Source organism: Coregonus clupeaformis, chromosome 23 (genome assembly GCF_020615455.1).
Source record: "Coregonus clupeaformis isolate EN_2021a chromosome 23, ASM2061545v1, whole genome shotgun sequence".
Classification (NCBI taxonomy): Eukaryota; Metazoa; Chordata; class Actinopteri; order Salmoniformes; family Salmonidae; genus Coregonus; species Coregonus clupeaformis.
In genome coordinates, this window is record NC_059214.1 from 10603009 (window position 1) to 10622124 (window position 19116).

At 42.2% G+C, this 19116-nt stretch overlaps 1 protein-coding gene across 3 annotated transcripts in view; it reads left to right on the forward strand.

Moving 5' to 3' along the window:
• Positions 1 to 19116, forward strand: part of dnah7 (dynein, axonemal, heavy chain 7) — a 222361-nt gene that overhangs the window by 24355 nt on the left and 178890 nt on the right. For all 3 annotated transcript variants that reach the window (XM_045206528.1, XM_045206529.1, XM_045206530.1), the window contains exons 12-17: positions 705 to 977; positions 3279 to 3406; positions 3927 to 4005; positions 13362 to 13586; positions 14967 to 15113; positions 15478 to 15798. In XM_045206528.1, the coding sequence (XP_045062463.1) occupies positions 705 to 977; positions 3279 to 3406; positions 3927 to 4005; positions 13362 to 13586; positions 14967 to 15113; positions 15478 to 15798 (1173 nt within the window). The remainder of the gene's footprint in view (positions 1 to 704; positions 978 to 3278; positions 3407 to 3926; positions 4006 to 13361; positions 13587 to 14966; positions 15114 to 15477; positions 15799 to 19116) is intronic.

Sequence of the window (19116 nt, forward strand, 5' to 3'; positions counted from 1 at the left end):
GTCGAAGGTTCACCTTCCAATAGGACAACGACCCTAAGCACACAGCCAAGACAACGCAGGAGTGGCTTCGGGACAAGTCTCTGAATGTCCTTGAGTGGCCCAGCCAGAGCCCGGACCTGAACCCGATCGAACATCTCTGGAGAGACCTGAAAATAGCTGTGCAGCAACGCTCCCCATCCAAACTGACTGAGCTTGAGAGGATCTGCAGAGAAGAATGGGAGAAACTCCCCAAATACACGTGTGCCAAGCATCATACCCAAGAAGACTTGAGGCTGTAATCGCTGCCAAAGGTGCTTCAACAAAGTACTGAGTAAAGGCTCTGAATAATTATGTAAGGGTGATATTACAGTTTTTTAAATTTATAAATGAGCAAAAAATTATAAAATCCAGTTTTTGCTTTGTCATTATGGGGCATTGTGTGCAGGTTGATGAGATAAAAATTTGAATCAATTTTAGAATAAGGCTGTAACTTAACAAAATGTGGAAAAAGTCAAAGTGTGTGTGTGTATGTTGGGATGACAGTGCTACTGTGTATGTGTTTGACCCTGAGCATTTGACTCTTTGGCGTGAATGGAAGAAGTATAGATCCTACTATGTCTGTTTGTGTGTCTGTCACTAACCCTCACATCTCACTGCACGAGTTTAAGACTTAACACCCAACATATCACCTCATCTACCTTCCATCCTACCCCGCTCTTCCCAAGCCGGGCTGCCAGAGCGGGGGCACGCTCAAGCCCATCGTCCTCCCGGAGATCATGCAGGCCCAGCAGGAGGAGGTGAGGAGGGTAATCTGGGAGGAGAGCTCCGGGCCTCTGGACCATGTGCGCCTCTACGACAAGTACGCTCCCCTGGTGTCCCAGCAGGCCCAGGATGACGTGGAGCAGTTCCTCCGCGAGCAGCACTCCTTCCCGGAGATCATGATGGAGGTCACCCGCTACCAACAGCTGGCCGACGAGATCCAGTACAGCTCCAGCAAGGTGTGGATCTAGTTTAGACCAAATGTTACATTTTAGTCCATTTTAAAGATACACTATGGAAGTTGAATTGCTCATTTTGGATAATAACAATAAGTAGGCCTACATTCAAAAGTAAATTAAACTAAGGAAAGTGAAACACACTTTATCTTTGTTGAGGACATTTTGGCCTGTGACATGATAAACATACGAAATGAAGATATACTCAATAGGTACTGGGTGCCTGAGGGTATGGACTGTTTGGATTTGTTAGGAGGATATCAAATCAAATTTAATTTGCCACATGTGCCAAATACAGCAGGTGTAGACCTTACAGTGAAATGCTTACTTACAAGCCCTTAACCAACAATGCAGTTTTAAGAAAAATTTGAAAAGTCAAAAATTAAAAATAATTAAAGAGCAGCAGTAAAATAAAATAACAGTAGGGAGGCTATATACAGGGGATAGCGGTACAGAGTCAATGTGTGGGGGCACAGGTTAGTCGAGGTAATTGAGGTAATATGTACATGTGGGTAGAGTTAAAGTGACTATGCATAGATAATAAACTGAGAGTAGCAGCAGCGTAAAAGAGGGGGTGGGGTGGGGGGACAATGCAAACAGTCCGGGTGGCCAAGATTAGCTGTTCAGGAGTCTTATGGCTTGGGGGTAGAAGCTGCTAAGAAGCCTTTTGGACCTAGAGTTGGCGCTCCGGTACCGCTTGCCGTGCTGTAGCAGAGAGAACAGTCTATGACTAGGGTGGCTGGAGTCTTTGACAATTTTTAGGGCCTTCCTCTGACACCGCCTGGTATAGAGGCCCTGGATGGCAGGAAGCTTGGCCCCAGTGATGTATTGGGCCATACGGACTACCCTCTGTAGTGCCTTGCGGTCGTAGGCCGAGCAGTTGCCATACCAGTCAGTGATGCAACCAGTCAGGATGCTCTCGATGGTGCAGCTGTATAACTTTTTGAGGATCTGAGGACCCATGCCAAATCTTTTCAGTCTCCTGAGGGGGAATAGGTTTTGTCGTGCCCTCTTCACGATTGTCTTGGTGTGTTTGGAACATGATAGTTTGTTGGTGATGTGGACACCAAGGAACTTGAAGCTCTCAACCTGTTCCACTACAGCCCCGTCAATGAGAATGAGGGTGTGCTCAGTCCTCTTTTTTTTCCTGTAGTCCACAATCCTCTCCTTTGTCTTGATCACGTTGAGGGAGAGGTTGTTATCCTGGCACCATACGGCCAGGTCTCTGACCTCCTCCCTATAGGCTGTCTCATCTTTGTTGGTGATCAGGCCTACCACTGTTGTGTCGTCGGCAAACTTAATGATGGTGTTGGAGTTGTGCCTGGTCATGCAGTCATGGGTGAACAGGGAGTACAGGAGGGGACTGAGCACGCACCCCTGAGGGGCCCCCGTGTTGAGGATCAGCGTGGCATATGTGTTGTTATCTACCCTTACCACCTGGGGGCGGCCCGTCTGGAAGTCCAGGATCCAGTTGCAGAGGGAGGTGTTTAGTCCCAGGGTCCTTAGCTTAGTGATGAGCTTTGAGGGCACTATCGTGTTGAACGCTGAGCTGTAGTCAATGAATAGCATTCTCACGTAGGTGTTCTTCTTGTCCAGGTGGGAAAGGGCAGTGTGGAGTGCAATAGAGATTGCATCATCTGTGGATCTGTTGGGACGGTATGCAAATTGTAGTGGGTCTATGGTTTCTGGGATAATGGTGTTGATGTGAGCCATGACCAGTATTTCAAAGCACTTCATGGCTACAGACATGAGTGCTACGGGTCGGTGGTCATTTTGGCAGGTTATCTTAGTGTTCTTGGGCACAGGGACTATAGTGGTCTGCTTGAAACATGTTGGTATTACAGACTCAGTCAGGGACATGTTGAAAATGTCAGTGAAGACACTTGCCAGTTGGTCAGCACATGCTCAGAGTATGCGTCCTGGTAATCCGTCTGGCCCTGCGGCCTTGTGACCTGCTTACAACTCTTACTCACATCGGCTACGGAGAGCGTAATCACATAGTCATTCGGAACAGCTGATGCTCTCATGCATGCTTCAGTGTTGCTTGCCTCGATGCGAGCGTATAAGTGATTTAGCTCGTCTGGTAGGCCCTTGTCACTGGGCAGCTCGCTTCACTGCAGTTATTTTGAGCAGTGATAGACTATTGCAACCATTGTTGGTATTGACCATGATGAAGTGTTGCTAGGAGTTAGGGTAACAACACCAGTTTCAAGCAGCGTTGTTAACAAGCTCTGGTCATTCAAACATTGTTGCATATAGAGATTTTTCATTGTCTTCTCTTCTCTGCCAAATTGTGCTCAACAGGTGGTGCGCCTGGGTATGTTCGAGGTGCACTGCCACGAACTTGTCCGTGCCCTGGTGAAGCGTGCCGAGGGACTGCGGCAACAACTGGTCACACATATGTTGGAAAACCACCAGGAAATGAACAAGAAGTGAGTAACTTTTCTACCCTGTAAAGATTCCCATTCTCTCAGAATGAGCCTTAGGCCTCAACAAAGCGCACACAAAAATCATCCCTGAGGCCATTGCAGAAAGTGCTCTGTCAGAGTGAAGTTTCTCCTCAAGAAATACCTCGGGCATAAAAATACTTTCTGCAGTCAAACTTCTCACTTTTGACCAATACCAAATAGAGCGCAGGACCTTAGCTGACCCCACTTTTTGAACATGTTTTTTTTTTTTTTTTTACATAAACAAGTGTTATAGCACTACATTATTGACCTTCTAAATCCCAATACTATTCAGAGCTCCCTGTAGAGTGCTATCATTCACTAGTCAGACATTCGTGCTCTGGCCTGGCTGTGCTGCTAACGACACTGAGTTCGCTCTAATATGATCTGACTGCAGGCTCTGTGATGAATTACCAGATCCCCTGTGTGTGCATGTGTGCTTGTGTGCATGTGTGTGTGTGTGTCCTGTGTGTGCGTGCACGTGCCTGCGTGTGTGTGACTGCAGGCTCTGTGATGAATTTGAGAAGATCGCCGAGAAGGCACTGAGCACCCCTCCCAACACACAGGAAATGATGGAGCTCAAGGTAAGGTCCCCCGTCACACTCGCTGCTGCCGCTGCTGCAGTGTGTATCATGAGGGATTCAAAACCCAGACATAAAATACCATGATTTTGGGGATTTCCACGAAATGTAATCTATAGAATAGTCTTTTGGAGGAAGGAATCTTGACATATATTTGACATTTGTATCTAAAATAATATAATAATAACCCTAGGCCGGGGTTGCAAAGCTACCGGTAATTTACCAAAGTTACCAGAATCTTCAGTAATTTTGGTCATTAACAGAAAATCTATTGCAATAGTTGTGGCAAAGAGTTCAATTGAACTCAACCAAAACAATGGAATTGCCATGGAAACGCATGGGGTATAGATCCCAAATCTCCTCATTGCCCCCCAGCAAAATCTGACCGTAAGGCGCTACAGAGGGTAGTGCGTACGGCCCAGTACATCACTGGGGCCAAGCTTCCTGCCACCGAGGACCTTTTGCCTTGCAAAAGTATTCATCCCCCTTGGCATTTTTCCTATTTTGTTGCATTACAATCTGTAATTTAAATGGATTTCATGTAATGGACATACACAAAATAGTCCAAATTGGTGAAGTGAAATAAAACATTTTTAAAAAGGAAAAGTGGTGCGTGCATATGTATTCACCCCCTTTGCTATGAAGCCCCTAAATAAGATCTGGTGCAACCAATTACCTTCAGAAATCACATAATTAGGTAAATAAAGTCCACCTGTGTGCAATCTAAGTGTCACATGATCTCAGTAAATATACACCTGTTTTGAAAGGCCCCAGAGTCTGCAACACCACTAAGCAAGGGGCACCACCAAGCAAGCGGCACCATGAAGACCAATGAGCTCTCCAAACAGGTCAGGGACAAAGTTGTGGAGAAGTACAGATCAGGGTTGGTTTATAAAAAAAATATCTGAAACTTTGAACATCCCACGGAGCACCATTTAAATCCATTATTAAAAAATGGAAAGAATATGGCACCACAACAAACCTGCCAAGAGAGGGCCGCCCACCAAAACTCACGGACAAGGCAAGGAGGACATTAATCAGAGAGGCAACAAAGAGACCAAAGATAACCCTGAAGGAGCTGCAAAGCTCCACAGTGGAGATTGGAGTATCTGTCCATAGGACCACTTTAAGCCGTACACTCCACAGAGCTGGGCTTTACAGAAAAGTGGCCAGAAAAAAGCCATTGCTTAAAGAAAAAAATAAGCAAACACGTTTGGTGTTCGCCAAAAGCCATGTGGGAGACAACCAGGTACTCTGGTCAGATGAGACGAAAATTGAGCATTTTGGCCATCAAGGAAAACGCTATGTCTAGCGCAAACCCAACACCTCTCATCACCCTGAGAACACCATCCCCACAGTGAAGCATGGTGGTGGCAGCATCATGCTGTGGGGATGTTTTTCATCGGCAGGGACTGGGAAACTGGTCAGAATTGAATGAATGATGGATGACGCTAAATACAGGGAAATTATTGAGGGAAACCTGTTTCAGTCTTCCAGAGATTTGAGACTGGGACGGAGGTTCACCTTCCAGCAGGACAATGACCCTAAGCATACTGCTAAAGCAACACTCAAGTGTTTTTAGGGAAAACATTTAAATGTCTTGGAATGGCCTAGTCAAAGCCCAGACCTCAATCCAATTGAGAATCTGTGGTATGACTTAAAGATTGCTGTACACCAGTTTTGCCTTGAAGAATGGGCAAAAATCCCAGTGGCTAGATGTGCCAAGCTTATAGAGACATATCCCAAGAGACTTGCAGCTGCAAAAGGTTGCTCTACAAAGTAAATGCCAATGCATAGTCACTTTACCCCTACGTACAAATTACCTTGACTAACCTGTACCCCCGCACATTGACTTGGTACTGGTACCCCCTGTATATAGCCTCGTTATTGTTATTTTATTGTGTTACTTATTTTTTATTTTTTTACTTTATTTATTGATCTGCATTGTTGGTTATGGGCTTGTAAGTAAGCATTTCATGGTAAGGTCTACACCTGTTGTATTCGGCGCATGTTACAAATAACATTTGATTTTATTTGATAACAAGATGAAACAAGCTACTATGGCAGTTTCTTGTCATTCATACTAGCAATCTGGTCATCCAGAATCACAACAACGGGTTGACTTCTGCCCCATGGAAGCGCGCACATCATTTTAGTGACGTTGTCGGCCAAACCATCTATGCGAATGGGAGTTAAGCCTTTAGCAGTCACTTCTTCTAAACCTGGAAAGGGACAACATCTAAATGTTATGCACCGAAAACAGCAAAATATATCAAAATCTGACTTAAGTGCCTGTTGCAATACATAAATCATGACAGATTTCACGAATATCCACTTTGTTAGATCAGATTTGTTGAATGTGCGCCTATCTGGTCAATGGAATGGTCTGCGCTCCATTGACTCCTTTACTGCATCTATCTATCGTATCTTTGGTCATTTATAATTGAATAACTTTTAAACAGAAGGTGCTCTTTGGTAAAAGGGGTAAATTGTTCATCAAAACGAAAGGAGGACCAAGGCACTCTTCATATAATGAATTAAAATGCCTTTATTTGTATGGCATGTTCAATGGAAACAAAGTTTTAAAACTCTGACGCATTCCAGCTGCATGGCCTTCGTCAGGGAGTACAAAGATATGATAATACAATGTCCTCTTTTGAACAGCTTTTTCCAATCAACCCTGAGGGAGTGGTTACAGAATTCATTGGACAACACCTATGAAGCAATAATATACACATTACAAAGTTAAATACTGTAGATATGTTAGAAAACATGCATCTCAAGGCTAACCTTGAATATGACTGGGCAAAGTGTTAAGAATAGGAGCGCCATCTATTTTATAGTACACTAGAACACTTTAAACATGGACCACAACAGTCTAAACATAGCTGAGGGCAATAGAGCAAAATGTCCACTAGATGACAGCAAAGGGACCTCTCAGGACCCTACAGGGTACTTAGTGGCCTGTAGTTTGTAAATCCAAAAACATTCCCTTTGGTTTAGCTGTTTAAGACGGTCCCCTTTTCTAATTGAGGCCGGAACATGATCAATACCCATAGCTTGTAGGGAGGCAGGGTTGCCATGGTGTAAGGACTTTAGTTTTCATTGCCTACCCGTATGGCGTACTTGTGTTCCGCTAAGCGGTCTTGAAGGCGTCTCTTTGTCCGTCCAATGTAGAACACCTTGCACTGTGGACATTCCAATCTGTAGATGACATACATTTTGCAGTTAATGAAATGCTTGACTTGAAACTCCATTTGAGAAGCTGTGTACTTTTTCTGTGCAATATTTCTGCAATGGTTGCACTGGTTGCATTTAAAAGAGCCCCTTGGTTTGTGGTCTAGCCAAGTTTCTTGAGAGTCACCAGGAAGATAGCTGTGGACTAATTTGTCATTTAGGGTAGGACATCTCTTAAAGCTTATGACTGGTGGCTCTGGGGGGATTTAAAAATATATATATTTTTTCAAATATAGTATAATTTTTTATATCTTTGTCCATATTGTTCATGAGTTTCTAGTAGATAGAACATTTGGTTGAAGAGAAAATAGCCTAATTGATGAAAAAAGCATCTAATTAACGATGGCATTATTTTCCATTACCTCTGCACCTCATCCAACTATTTACTTTTTTCACAACTGCCACCAGTTTGACGCCAGAACATTGACAACAAATACATATTGACATAGTAAAATAAATAAGTGTGTACAATCTTTTTACGGTTTAAGGAACAAAATATTATGACCCATCGAACACGCATGTGTCTTCTGATTCCCTCTACAATGCCCATAAGCCTAATTTGAACAGAGTCGACAAGACCAGTTACTAAATCAGACTGCGAGAAAAAGAACATCAATGATGATGTTCTTTTCCACAGAGAAGATCATACAGAATTATTGCCTGATGATTTTCTGAACTTCCTAATACCTTTCTGATGGATTTTAGTCACTTCAAACCATACTTCCTTCAGATTGAAATGTGGTCAAAAGTACTGTCAGACTGATTTGTAATAGACAAGCATAGCCCCAATTAAAAAAGTTAACATTGGCTGTTGATTACATCACTTTTTTTTACATGGTGTTTTATATGAAAATGGGGTCAAGGGCCAAACAAGTTTGGTTTCCCCTGCTCTACGGGCATATCAAAGTTCCAGAGTGTGATCTCTGCTGCTTTTAGAGTTAGGATCCAATTTGTAAACATTACCAACAGAGTAAATGGATTCAGGTTTCGCCACCTTGTGGACTGGCTGTGCCACTATGTAAAATAACTATTTATAAAATAACAAAATATATATATTTTTTGTCATCATATTTATTTGTTATCATATAAGGCAATCTTTTCTCTAGATTGCAGGAAATGACAGTTACATGTTTTCTCCCCCTGGCCATACTCAGCAGCACCACTTTCTAAAATAATCCTGGGGAGAACTCTGGGATTCAAAATGGTCCCCCTCTGCTGGTGATTTGCAGGGTGTGCAATGATACAAGTAAAAGGATGGCTGTGATTGGTTTTTATTGCCTACTATGCCAATTTCTCCATATAAAATGGGCCATCACTTTAATACTCACTGAGATCCCACTCTGGAACTTTGATATTACATTTACATTTTAGTCATTTAGCAGACGCTCTTATCCAGAGCGACTTACAGTTAGTGAGTGCATACATCATTCTTTTTTATCTTTTTATTTTAAAATTTATATTTTACTATCTTATTTTCTTTTTTTATCTTTATTTATTTTTTCATTTTCAATAAAAAATTATTATTATTATTTTTTTCTGTTTCTTATTTTTTATATATATATATATATATATATATATATATATATATATATATATATATATATATATATATATATATATATATATATATATATATATATATATACAGTATATATATATTTGCCAGTAGAGTATATTGTGTTCAACAAACTAAACTATAGTTTGTTAACAAGAGATGTATGTATTTGATACACTGCCGATTTTGCAGGTTTTCCTACTTACAAAGCATGTAGAGGTCTGTAATTTTTATCATAGGTACACTTCAGCTGTGAGAGATGGAATCTAAAACAAAAATCCAGAAAATAACATTGTATGATTTTTAAGTAATTAATTTGCATTTTATTTGATACATCAGAAAAGCAGAACTTAATATTTGGAACAGAAACCTTTGTTTGCAATTACAGAGATCATACGTTTCCTGTAGGTCTTGACCAGGTTTGCACACACTGCAGCAGGGATTTTGGCCCACTCCTCCATACAGACCTTCTCCAGATCCTTCAGGTTTCGGGGCTGTCGCTGGGCAATACGGACTTTCAGCTCCCTCCAAAGATGTTATATTGTGTTCAGGTCTGGAGACTGGCAAGGCCACTCCAGGACCTTGAGATGCTTCTTACGGAGCCACTCCTTAGTTGCCCTGGCTGTGTGTTTCGGGTCGTTGTCATGCTGGAAGACCCAGCCATGACCCATCTTCAATGCTCTTACTGAGGGAAGGAGGTTGTTGGCCAAGATCTTGCGATACATAGCCCCATCCATCCTCCCCTCAATACGGTGCAGTCATCCTGTCCCCTTTGCAGAAAAGCATCCCCAAAGAATTATGTTTTCACCTCCATGCTTCACGGTTGGGATGGTGTTCTTGGGATTGTACTCATCCTTCTTCTTCCTCCAAACACGGCGAGTGGAGTTTAGACCAAAAAGCTATATTTTTGTCTCATCAGACCACATGACCTTCTCCCATTCCTCCTCTGGTTCATCCAGATGGTCATTGGCAAACTTCAGACGGGCCTGGACATGCGCTGGCTTGAGCAGGGGGACCTTGCGTGCGCTGCAGGATTTTAATCCATGACGGCGTAGTGTGTTACTAATGGGTTTCTTTGAGACTGTGGTCCCAGCTCTCTTCAGGTCATTGACCAGGTCCTGCCATGTAGTTCTGGGCTGATCCCTCACCTTCCTCATGATCATTGATGCCCCACGAGGTGAGATCTTGCATGGAGCCCCAGACCAAGGGTGATTGACCGTCATCTTGAACTTCTTCCATTTTCTAATAATTGCGCCAACAGTTGTTGCCTTCTCACCAAGCTGCTTGCCTATTGTTCTGTAGCCCATCCCAGCCTTGTGCAGGTCTACAAATTTTATCCCTGATATCCTTACACAGCTCTCTGGTCTTGGCCATTGTGGAGAGGTTGGAGTCTGTTTGATTGAGTGTGTGGACAGGTGTATTTTATACAGGTAACAAGTTCAAACAGGTGCAGTTAATACAGGTAATGAGTGGAGAACAGGAGGGCTTCTTAAATAAAAACTAACAGGTCTGTGAGAGCCGGAATTCTTACTGGTTGGTAGGTGATCAAATACTTATGTCATGCAATAAAATGCAAATTAATTACTTAAAAATCATACAATGTGATTTTCTGGATTTTTGTTTTAGATTCCGTCTCTCACAGTTGAAGTGTACCTATGATAACAATTACAGACCTCTACATGCTTTGTAAGTAGGAAAACCTGCAAAATCGGCAGTGTATCAAATACTAGTTCTCCCCACTGTACATGTACATATTACCTCAATTACCATCGATTAACCTGTACCCCCACACGTTAACTCAGTACCGGTACCCCCTGTATATAGTCTCGTTATTGTTATTTTATTGTTGCTCTTTAATTTTTTACTTTTGTTTATTTAGTAAATATTTTTCCTAACTCTTACTTTTCTTAAAACTGCATTGTTGGTTAAGGGCTTGTAAGTAAGCATTTCACCTGTTGTATTCGGCGCATGTGACAAATAAAAATTGATATAAGTATAAATAATATGTATGAACTGAATATGCTTGTCAACAACAGCCAGTGTTTATTTTTTTTAAATGTGTTTTACCTGTAGCCTAATCTGACTACTGTTACCGTCAATCTAATGTGTTCATCATAACACAAGGCTACAACAACAATAAACTGAAGTTATAGGCTATTTATTCAATTGGTTTGCCAGCTCCAGGTAGGCTACACAAGTGGCACAAATTGATTTGCAATGACTCCATTGATATCGTAATTGCAACATATTTATTGTATCAAATGGTAGCCTACAATGGCATATACATTAATAGGCTACTTGATGGCCAACAGAGGCAAATGTATCATTCTCAACATTTAGCCTAATGTCAGTTTCAGTGAGGACTTTTCCCCATAAAAAGAACCACACGAGGGAGTTACATAACTTACATTTCAAATTTCAACTCAGGCAGCCCCCGAGACCCAAGAACTGAGCATGCATAAAGCACTTCGCTTCATATCGTTTTCTTTAAGCAATCAACATTAGAATGCAGTTTAAACCACCTCCAAGCGGATTTATGTAATGCGCTCTAGTGCGCCCAAAGTCATTTTCCAGTGCTTTGTCTCCATTATTTCTTGATGTGCATCAGTTCTAGCGTATGTATTAATATGTTTTATGGAAAATAGTTTGGAAATAGGTTGTCTCCATAATGACAATCTCAATAGCCTACCTACAACTGGTAAAAAGTTGTCACAATATGCGCACGTGCTGCTCTCTCTCCTCTCGCTCACGTGACTCAGCCAATGCTCTCTCAAAAAATACACACACACACACACACACACACACACACACACACACACACACACACACACCTCACACCCACTCCTCCAGCCCTCCCCACCACTCACTCAGTCACTCAGCAACTGCCTGCCTCACTGCCTGACAGTCAGCAGCAGGTTACAGTGAAATATATATTATTTAAGAGAAATGCCATGGCGGCCACGGTGCAACTTAGAAATAGCCCAAAAACCTGCGACCGATACATTTTCACCCGCGACATCGTTTTCAAAGTAGCCCAATTTGGCAGCAAAACCGCGAACTTGGCAACACTGTTTAGAACTGTGTTTTCTGCAAATTGCATTTGGGCAAATGTTTGAAAATGACGTTTTATTAGCTGCTTCATTACAGGAGTTGCATGTTCAATAATAGGCTATAGCCTTTTGACTGTAAGACCATAGGCTTGCTATTGTTGCATGATTCCATTAAGCTCTTAATGAAAAATGTCTGGTCCTTGTATGCATTTATAAACTGGGTGGTTCGAGCCCTGAATGCTATTTGGCTGAAAGCCGTGGTATATCAGACCGTATACCATGGGTATAACAAAACATTTATGTTTACTGCTCTAAATACATGGTAACCAGTTATAATAGCAATAAGGCACCTTGGGGGTTTGTGATATATGGCCAATATATCCCGGCTAAGGGCTGTATTCAGGCACTCTGTGTTGCGTCGTGCTTAAGAACAGCCCTTAGCCGTGGTATATTGGCCATATACCACACCTCCTCGTGCGTTATTGCTTAAGCATAGTATCAGAGAGGAAGAGGCGAAGCGAGAGGTTTCACTCTCGCCAAAATCTGTCCAAAGCATGTTGCCCGCCTTGGGACGACTCCCATTGTTAGGGCGGAAACATAACCATCTCTTCATTATATAAAGATATTCATAAGTTAATATATATATGTTTTTATTGAAATCAAAATACTACTCATATAACAGAGCAAGCAGTAAAGCTTCATATGACACCAATTACTCAAATATATGTCAACAATCCTTCCACCAAAGGACCATTCTATGGATTACATTTTGTGAAAATCCCCCAAATCACAGTCTTTTTTTGTCTGGGTTTCATGGGGAATTTCACGACTGACCAGCCTTTTTTCATTCATCAGTTTTCATTTTCTCTTTGTATGGACATGCCTCCTTTTCTTTGATTTATTCTTCTGTTGTTACTGCCATTTGCTTTTGTTACTGTCTTACTTTTGTTACAGTACATCAATTCCACTTCAAACCTCGTCATGAAAATATACAGCATATATAAATAAAAAAATATGAGTCCTGTGTGAGTTGGATTCTATTTCCTCAATGGTCATTATGAGTTCCATGAGAGGTTGTTGTGGGGCTGTTGTGTCCCCTGGCTGTGTTTCTGAAACAGCCTCCTCTACGGCTCAGTGACTTTTATACAATAGTCCTAAATTTTTCTATTTTGAGTCTGGTCTTCAGTCAGTTTCCTTGGGATTCATTAAAACAAGTCACACTATGGATGAAAAATAGCTGTCTAACTAAGTCCAGCATTATTACACCTCAGCATTGTCTGATTTGATTGTTGTGTACTGTCCCTGTTAAACACATTATATAATAAATAATACGTACCATATCAAGCGGTTACCATTTATTTTTTAGGAATTTTAAAGTACTTGAAATTGTTACCCTTGTCATTTCCTAATGAACCTCACAAAAACCAGCAAACACATCTGTAAATATAAGTAAGCATCACTATGACCTTCTTGTTTCCTATTCCCAGAATTTACCACATTCTCTCCCACTTTTCCAGGTGTTTGTGGACAAGGTGGAGGCCACGGAGATGCCCCTCCTGGAGACCAAGCTGTCAGAGTCCAAGACCCGTCTGTGTTTCCTAGTGGACTATGTCACCTTCTCCCCTGTGGACATGCGCCTCAACCGGCAGACCTTCCAGTGGCACACACGCATGCCCTCCATCTTCGAGGAGCACCGGCAGATCACCAGGGAGAAGACGGAGCAGTACCAGGGTGGCCTTAAGGTCAGTTAGACAGCAGAGGGAGAGTGGAAGTAAAACAAACCATATCGGGTGTATTCATTAGCACACATTGTAGTAAAATGCTGTGCAACTGAAAACAAAAATTAGCGTTTATTATTGGACCAGGTCCAGGTAGTCCCTCCCTGTTTCACTCTGTTTTTGTAAATTTGGTGCCTGATGAACACGACCCTGATAATCTGTCTAAGCCACTCTTGAAAGTTAACAGTACACCAAACCCTCACAACCTAAAACAACCAATTCTCCTCCTCACACCAATGACATACAGTACTTTGTATTAAAATGACCTTGCAACAAAACTCCAGCATAAATCACCACAGATCACCATTAATTAAAAAAGCTACTTGTCATGTCCAGACCATTTATTAACTTCTAGTTATTCAGGGTAGCACAATTGAGACTCATTCCCAATGGTGCCCTGAGTACAAACATTTTCTCACAAACAGGAAGGAAAATGTACATGACAAATAAAACAAGAGGAATATAAATAACCACCAGGCACAACCTCAACACCACAATTACAACAAATAAACCACTACAATCAATCGAAACAACTGCAATCCTCAATGAATTCATTCAACACCTGAGTCCTAAACTCTCCAAGCGGCACCAGGGAAACAAGATGCAAGGAATTTTGTAGGTTATTCCAACAATGTTGGCACTAAAACTAAATGAGGATTTACATAAATTGGTCGAGACCCGAGGAACCTCAAGAGTTAGCCAATCCTGCGAGCGGGTTTGGTAGCTAATTTTATACGTTAGCAACACAATTAGGTAAGTTGGAAGCTTGTGTAGGAGAGCTTTGTAAACAAAAAGGGAATCATTAAGTGATATATGGGATTTTAATGAGGACCAGCAAACCTTTTGATACAGGATGCAGTGGTTAGTATTAAAACTGTCACCTGTGATAAAGCGAAGGGCGCTATGGTAGACAGCATCCAAAGGTTTAAGAGTAGTGGCTGCTGCAATCTGGTAAATGGTTTCACCATAGTCAAGAACTGGCAGGAAAGTTGACTGTAGAATCTGCTTCCTGCTATTTAGGGATCTATATATATATTTTTTTTAAAGAGCCCACTTTAAATCTTAGCGTTTCAACTAGCTCATTCATATATATTTGTTTAAACATTAAGTCTTTGTCAATCCAAATGCCCAGATATTTATCAGTGGGAACCCGATCGATGGGAGAACCATCCAATGAATAAATACAGTATGTAGTCCATCTGAAATGTTTTTGCGAGAATTAGAGAACAACATATATTTAGTCTTGCCCGCTTTAAGTACAATACCACTGACTCACCTCTTTTGATACTGCATACGAACAATTAACTCCAAATGTGTATCTCTCCCACTGTATTTCCCCTTTAGCTGCGGTGCGAGAGGTTTGTGGAGGAGCTGGAGAGCTATGCCAAGCAGGCGGAGGAGTTTGCCACCTTCGGGGACCTGTCCGAGCTTAGCAAGTACCTGAAAAAGGCACAGACCCTTAACTCCAAACTGGACACTGCCATGGAGAAGGTGAGGAGGATTGGGACCCTCAGCTATTCGCCAGGGTTTTCTGCAATTAGCGTGCTTGCTGAAAGAGGTTGATCTGAAAATAACAATGGACAATAAAGTATTCTTCTTGTTCTTCTCTGAAATGACGGTAGAGGGCAACAGAGACAGTATAATAACGTGATGATGAGTGTTTGTGTTTAGAGATTGTGTGCAGTATCTGAAATAACACACACCCTCATGTATTTTAAAAAACAGTTTCACACTGACAATTTTTTTTGACAATTAATTAATGATGGCTTTCTTTTGTTACCACTGTAATTGCCCATGGTGCCAGCAGTCCACTTTGCCTTGACGTCTCTGTCTCCACCTCCCCTTCCCCCTACAGATTGAAGGCTTCAACCAGGAGGAAGAGGCCTTCAACTGGCCCGTGTCCCAGTACCCGCAGCGCAAGAAGGTCCAGGACCGCCTGCAGCCCTTCCTCCGCCTCTACGAGACGGCCACAGAGTTCCAGAACCAGCACCGTAAATGGGTCCACGGGCCGCTGTCCGCGGTCAACCCAGACAAGGTGGAGGGCGATGTGGGCAACTACTGGCGCGCCCTTTACAAGCTGGAGAAGGGTTTTGGGGACACGCCCAAGGCCCTGCACATTGCTAGCCACGTTAAGGCTGAGGTGGAGGCCTTCAAGGAGCACATCCCCCTCGTACAGGTATGTAGAGGTATGTGGCGGTTGATCGGAAAGCGCCCTTGAGCCGCTGTCAGTTCAGGCACAATGGCACATTCAAAAATAACCCAGTTACATGTAGGATGCTACGAATATTCTGTGTTATGAATGTACATACTCTTTGTGTTGACTTTTGAGCAGATACTTTTTAGACTTTCTTTTATTGGGTTCAGACTTTTTGGTTTTGTGTACCTAGCGGAGTCTTGTTGCTATGTTCTAGCTACGTTGTTGGCAAAAATAATCTTACATTCATTGTTAGAACCTTTGTAGGAGCATCGTTAAATCTCGAGCTGTTTCCCAAAACCATCGTTATTAACTTTGCACTTGAAAACATAATCTAACACCTGCCTCAGACCACTCATAGTGGGTCGTTAGATGCTTTTTTGCCCTCCAGCGTCACTTTATACACAGAAGATCTCCTCTAAACTTATCCGTCTCACTGTGACCGCCGATAACTTCAAAACAAAGTTGCCAATGTCTTTGCAATTGATACAAACAAGTGACATATAAAATTATGATTAAAATGAAAAACAAGATTAGTGCATTAAAATATACACTGTGTACAAAACATTAGGAACACCTTCCGAATATTGAGTTGCACCCCCTTTTTACCTTAGAACATCCTCAATTCATTGGGTGTTGAAGGAGTTCCAAAGGGATGCTGGCCCATGTTGACTCCAATGCTTCCCATAGTTGTATTAAGTTGGCTGGATGTCCTTTTGGGTGGTGGACCATTCTTTTTTTTTTCAGGGGTAGATCAGCTTTAATATTGCAGATATATTGTGGCTTCCATCAATGTAATTGCCTGGATCATTTCAACCCACCATATATATATATATATATATATATATATATATATATATATATATATATATATATATATATATATATATACATACTACCGTTCAAAAGTTTGGGGTCACTTAGAAATGTCCTTGTTTTCCATAAAAACATACATAAAATGAGTTTGAATAGGACATATAGCAAAATGCATAGGAAATGTAGTCATTGACAAGGTTAGAAATAATGATTTTTAATTGACATAATAATTGTGTCCTTCAAACTTTGCTTTTATCAAAGAATCCTCCATTTGCAGCAATTACAGCCTTGCAGACCTTTGGCATTCTAGTTGTCAATTTGTTGAGGTAATCTGAAGATATTTCACCCCATGCTTCCTGAAGCACCTCCCACAAGTTGGATTGGCTTGATGGGCACTTCTTACGTACCATACGGTCAAGCTGCTCCCACAACAGCTCAATAGGGTTGAGATCCGGTGATTGTGCTGGCCACTCCATAATAGACAGAATACCAGCTGACTGCTTCTTCCCTAAATAGTTATTGCATAGTTTGGAGCTGTGCTTTGGGTCATTGTCCTGTTGTAGGAGGAAATTGGCTCCAATCAACCGCTGTCCACAGGGTATGGCATGGCGTTATTGGCCAGTCTGAGATATGGCTTTTTCTTTGCAACTCTGCCTAGAAGGTCAGCATCCCGGAGTCGCCTCTTCACTGTTGACGTTGAGACTGGTGTTTTGCGGGTACTATTTAATGAAGCTGCCAGTTGAGGACCTGTGAGGCGTCTGTTTCTCAAACTAGACACTCTAATGTATTTGTCCTCTTGCTCAGTTGTGCACTGGGACTTTCTATTCTGGTTAAAGTCAGTTTGCGCTGTTCTGTGACGGGAGTAGTACACAGCGTTGTACGAGATCTTCAGTTTCTTAGCAATTTCTCGCATGGAATAGTCTTCATTTCTCAGAACAAGAATAGTTGATGAGTTTCAGAAGAAAGTTATTTGTTTCTGGCCATTTTGATCCTGTAATCGAACCCACAATTGCTGATGCTCCAGATACTCAACTAGTCTCAAGAAGGCCAGTTTTATTGCTTATTTAATCAGCACAACAGTTTTCAGCGGTGCTAACATGATTGCAAAAGGGTTTTCTAATGATCAGTTAGCCTTATGATAAACTTGGATTAGCAAACACAACGTGCCATTGGAACACAGAACTGATGGTTGCTGATAATGGGCCTCTGTACGCCTATGTAGATATTCCATAAAATAATCAGCCGTTTCCAGCTACAATAGCCATTTCAAATAAAATAAAATAAAATTGTATTGGCCACATGTGCCGAATACAACAGGTGTAGACATTACAGTGAAATGCTTACGTACAGCCCTTAACCAACAATGCATTTATTTAAAAAAAATAAAAAAAATAAAACAACAACAAAAAAGTGTAGAGAAAAAAAGTAAAGTAAAATAAAATAACAGTAGGGAGGCTATATATACAGGGGGGTACCGGTGCAGAGTCAATGTGCAGGGGCACCGGCTAGTTGAGGTAGTTGAGGTAATATGTACATGTGGGTAGAGTTAAAGTGACTATGCATAAATAATTAACAGAGTATCAGCAGCGTAAAAAGATAGGGTGGGGGATGGGGGGCAGTGCAAATAGTTTGGGTAGCCATGATTAGCTGTTCAGGAGTCTTATGGCTTGGGGGTAGAAGCTGTTGAGAAGTCTTTTGGACCTAGACTTGGCACTCCGGTACTGCTTGCCGTGCGGTAGCAGAGAGAACAGTCTATGACTAGGGTGGCTGGAGTCTTTTTTAGGGCCTTCCTCTGACACCGCCTTGTATAGAGGTCCTGGATGGCAGGAAGCTTGGCCCCAATGATGTACTGGGCCGTACGCACTACCCTCTGTAGTGCATTGCGGTCGGAGGCTAGCAGTTGCCATACCAGGAGGTGATGCAACCAGTCAGGATGCTCTCGATGGTGCAGCTGTGGAATTTTTTGAGGATCTGAGGACCCATGCCAAATCTTTTCAGTCAGGGAATAGGCTTTGTCGTGCCCTCTTCACGACTGTCTTGGTGTGTTTGGACCATGATAGTTCGTTGGTGATGTGGACACCAAGGAACTTGAAGCTCTCAACCTGTTCCATTACAGCCCCGTCAATGAGAATTGGGGCGTGCTCAGTCCTGTTTTTTTTCCTGTAGTCCACAATCATCTCATTTGTCTTGGTCACGTTGAGGGAGAGGTTGTTATCCTGGCACCACATGACCAAGTCTCTGACCTCCTCCCTATAAGCTGTCTCATCGTTGTCGGTGATCAGGCCTACCACTGTTGTGTCATCTGCAAACTTAATGATGGTGTTGGAATCGTGCCTGGCCATGCAGTCATGGGTGAACAGGGAGTACAGGAGGGGACTGAGCACCCACCCCAGAGGGGCCCCCGTGTTGAGGATCAGTGTGGCAGATGTGTTGTTACCTACCCTTACCACCTGGGGGCGGCCCGTCAGGAAGTCCAGGATCCTT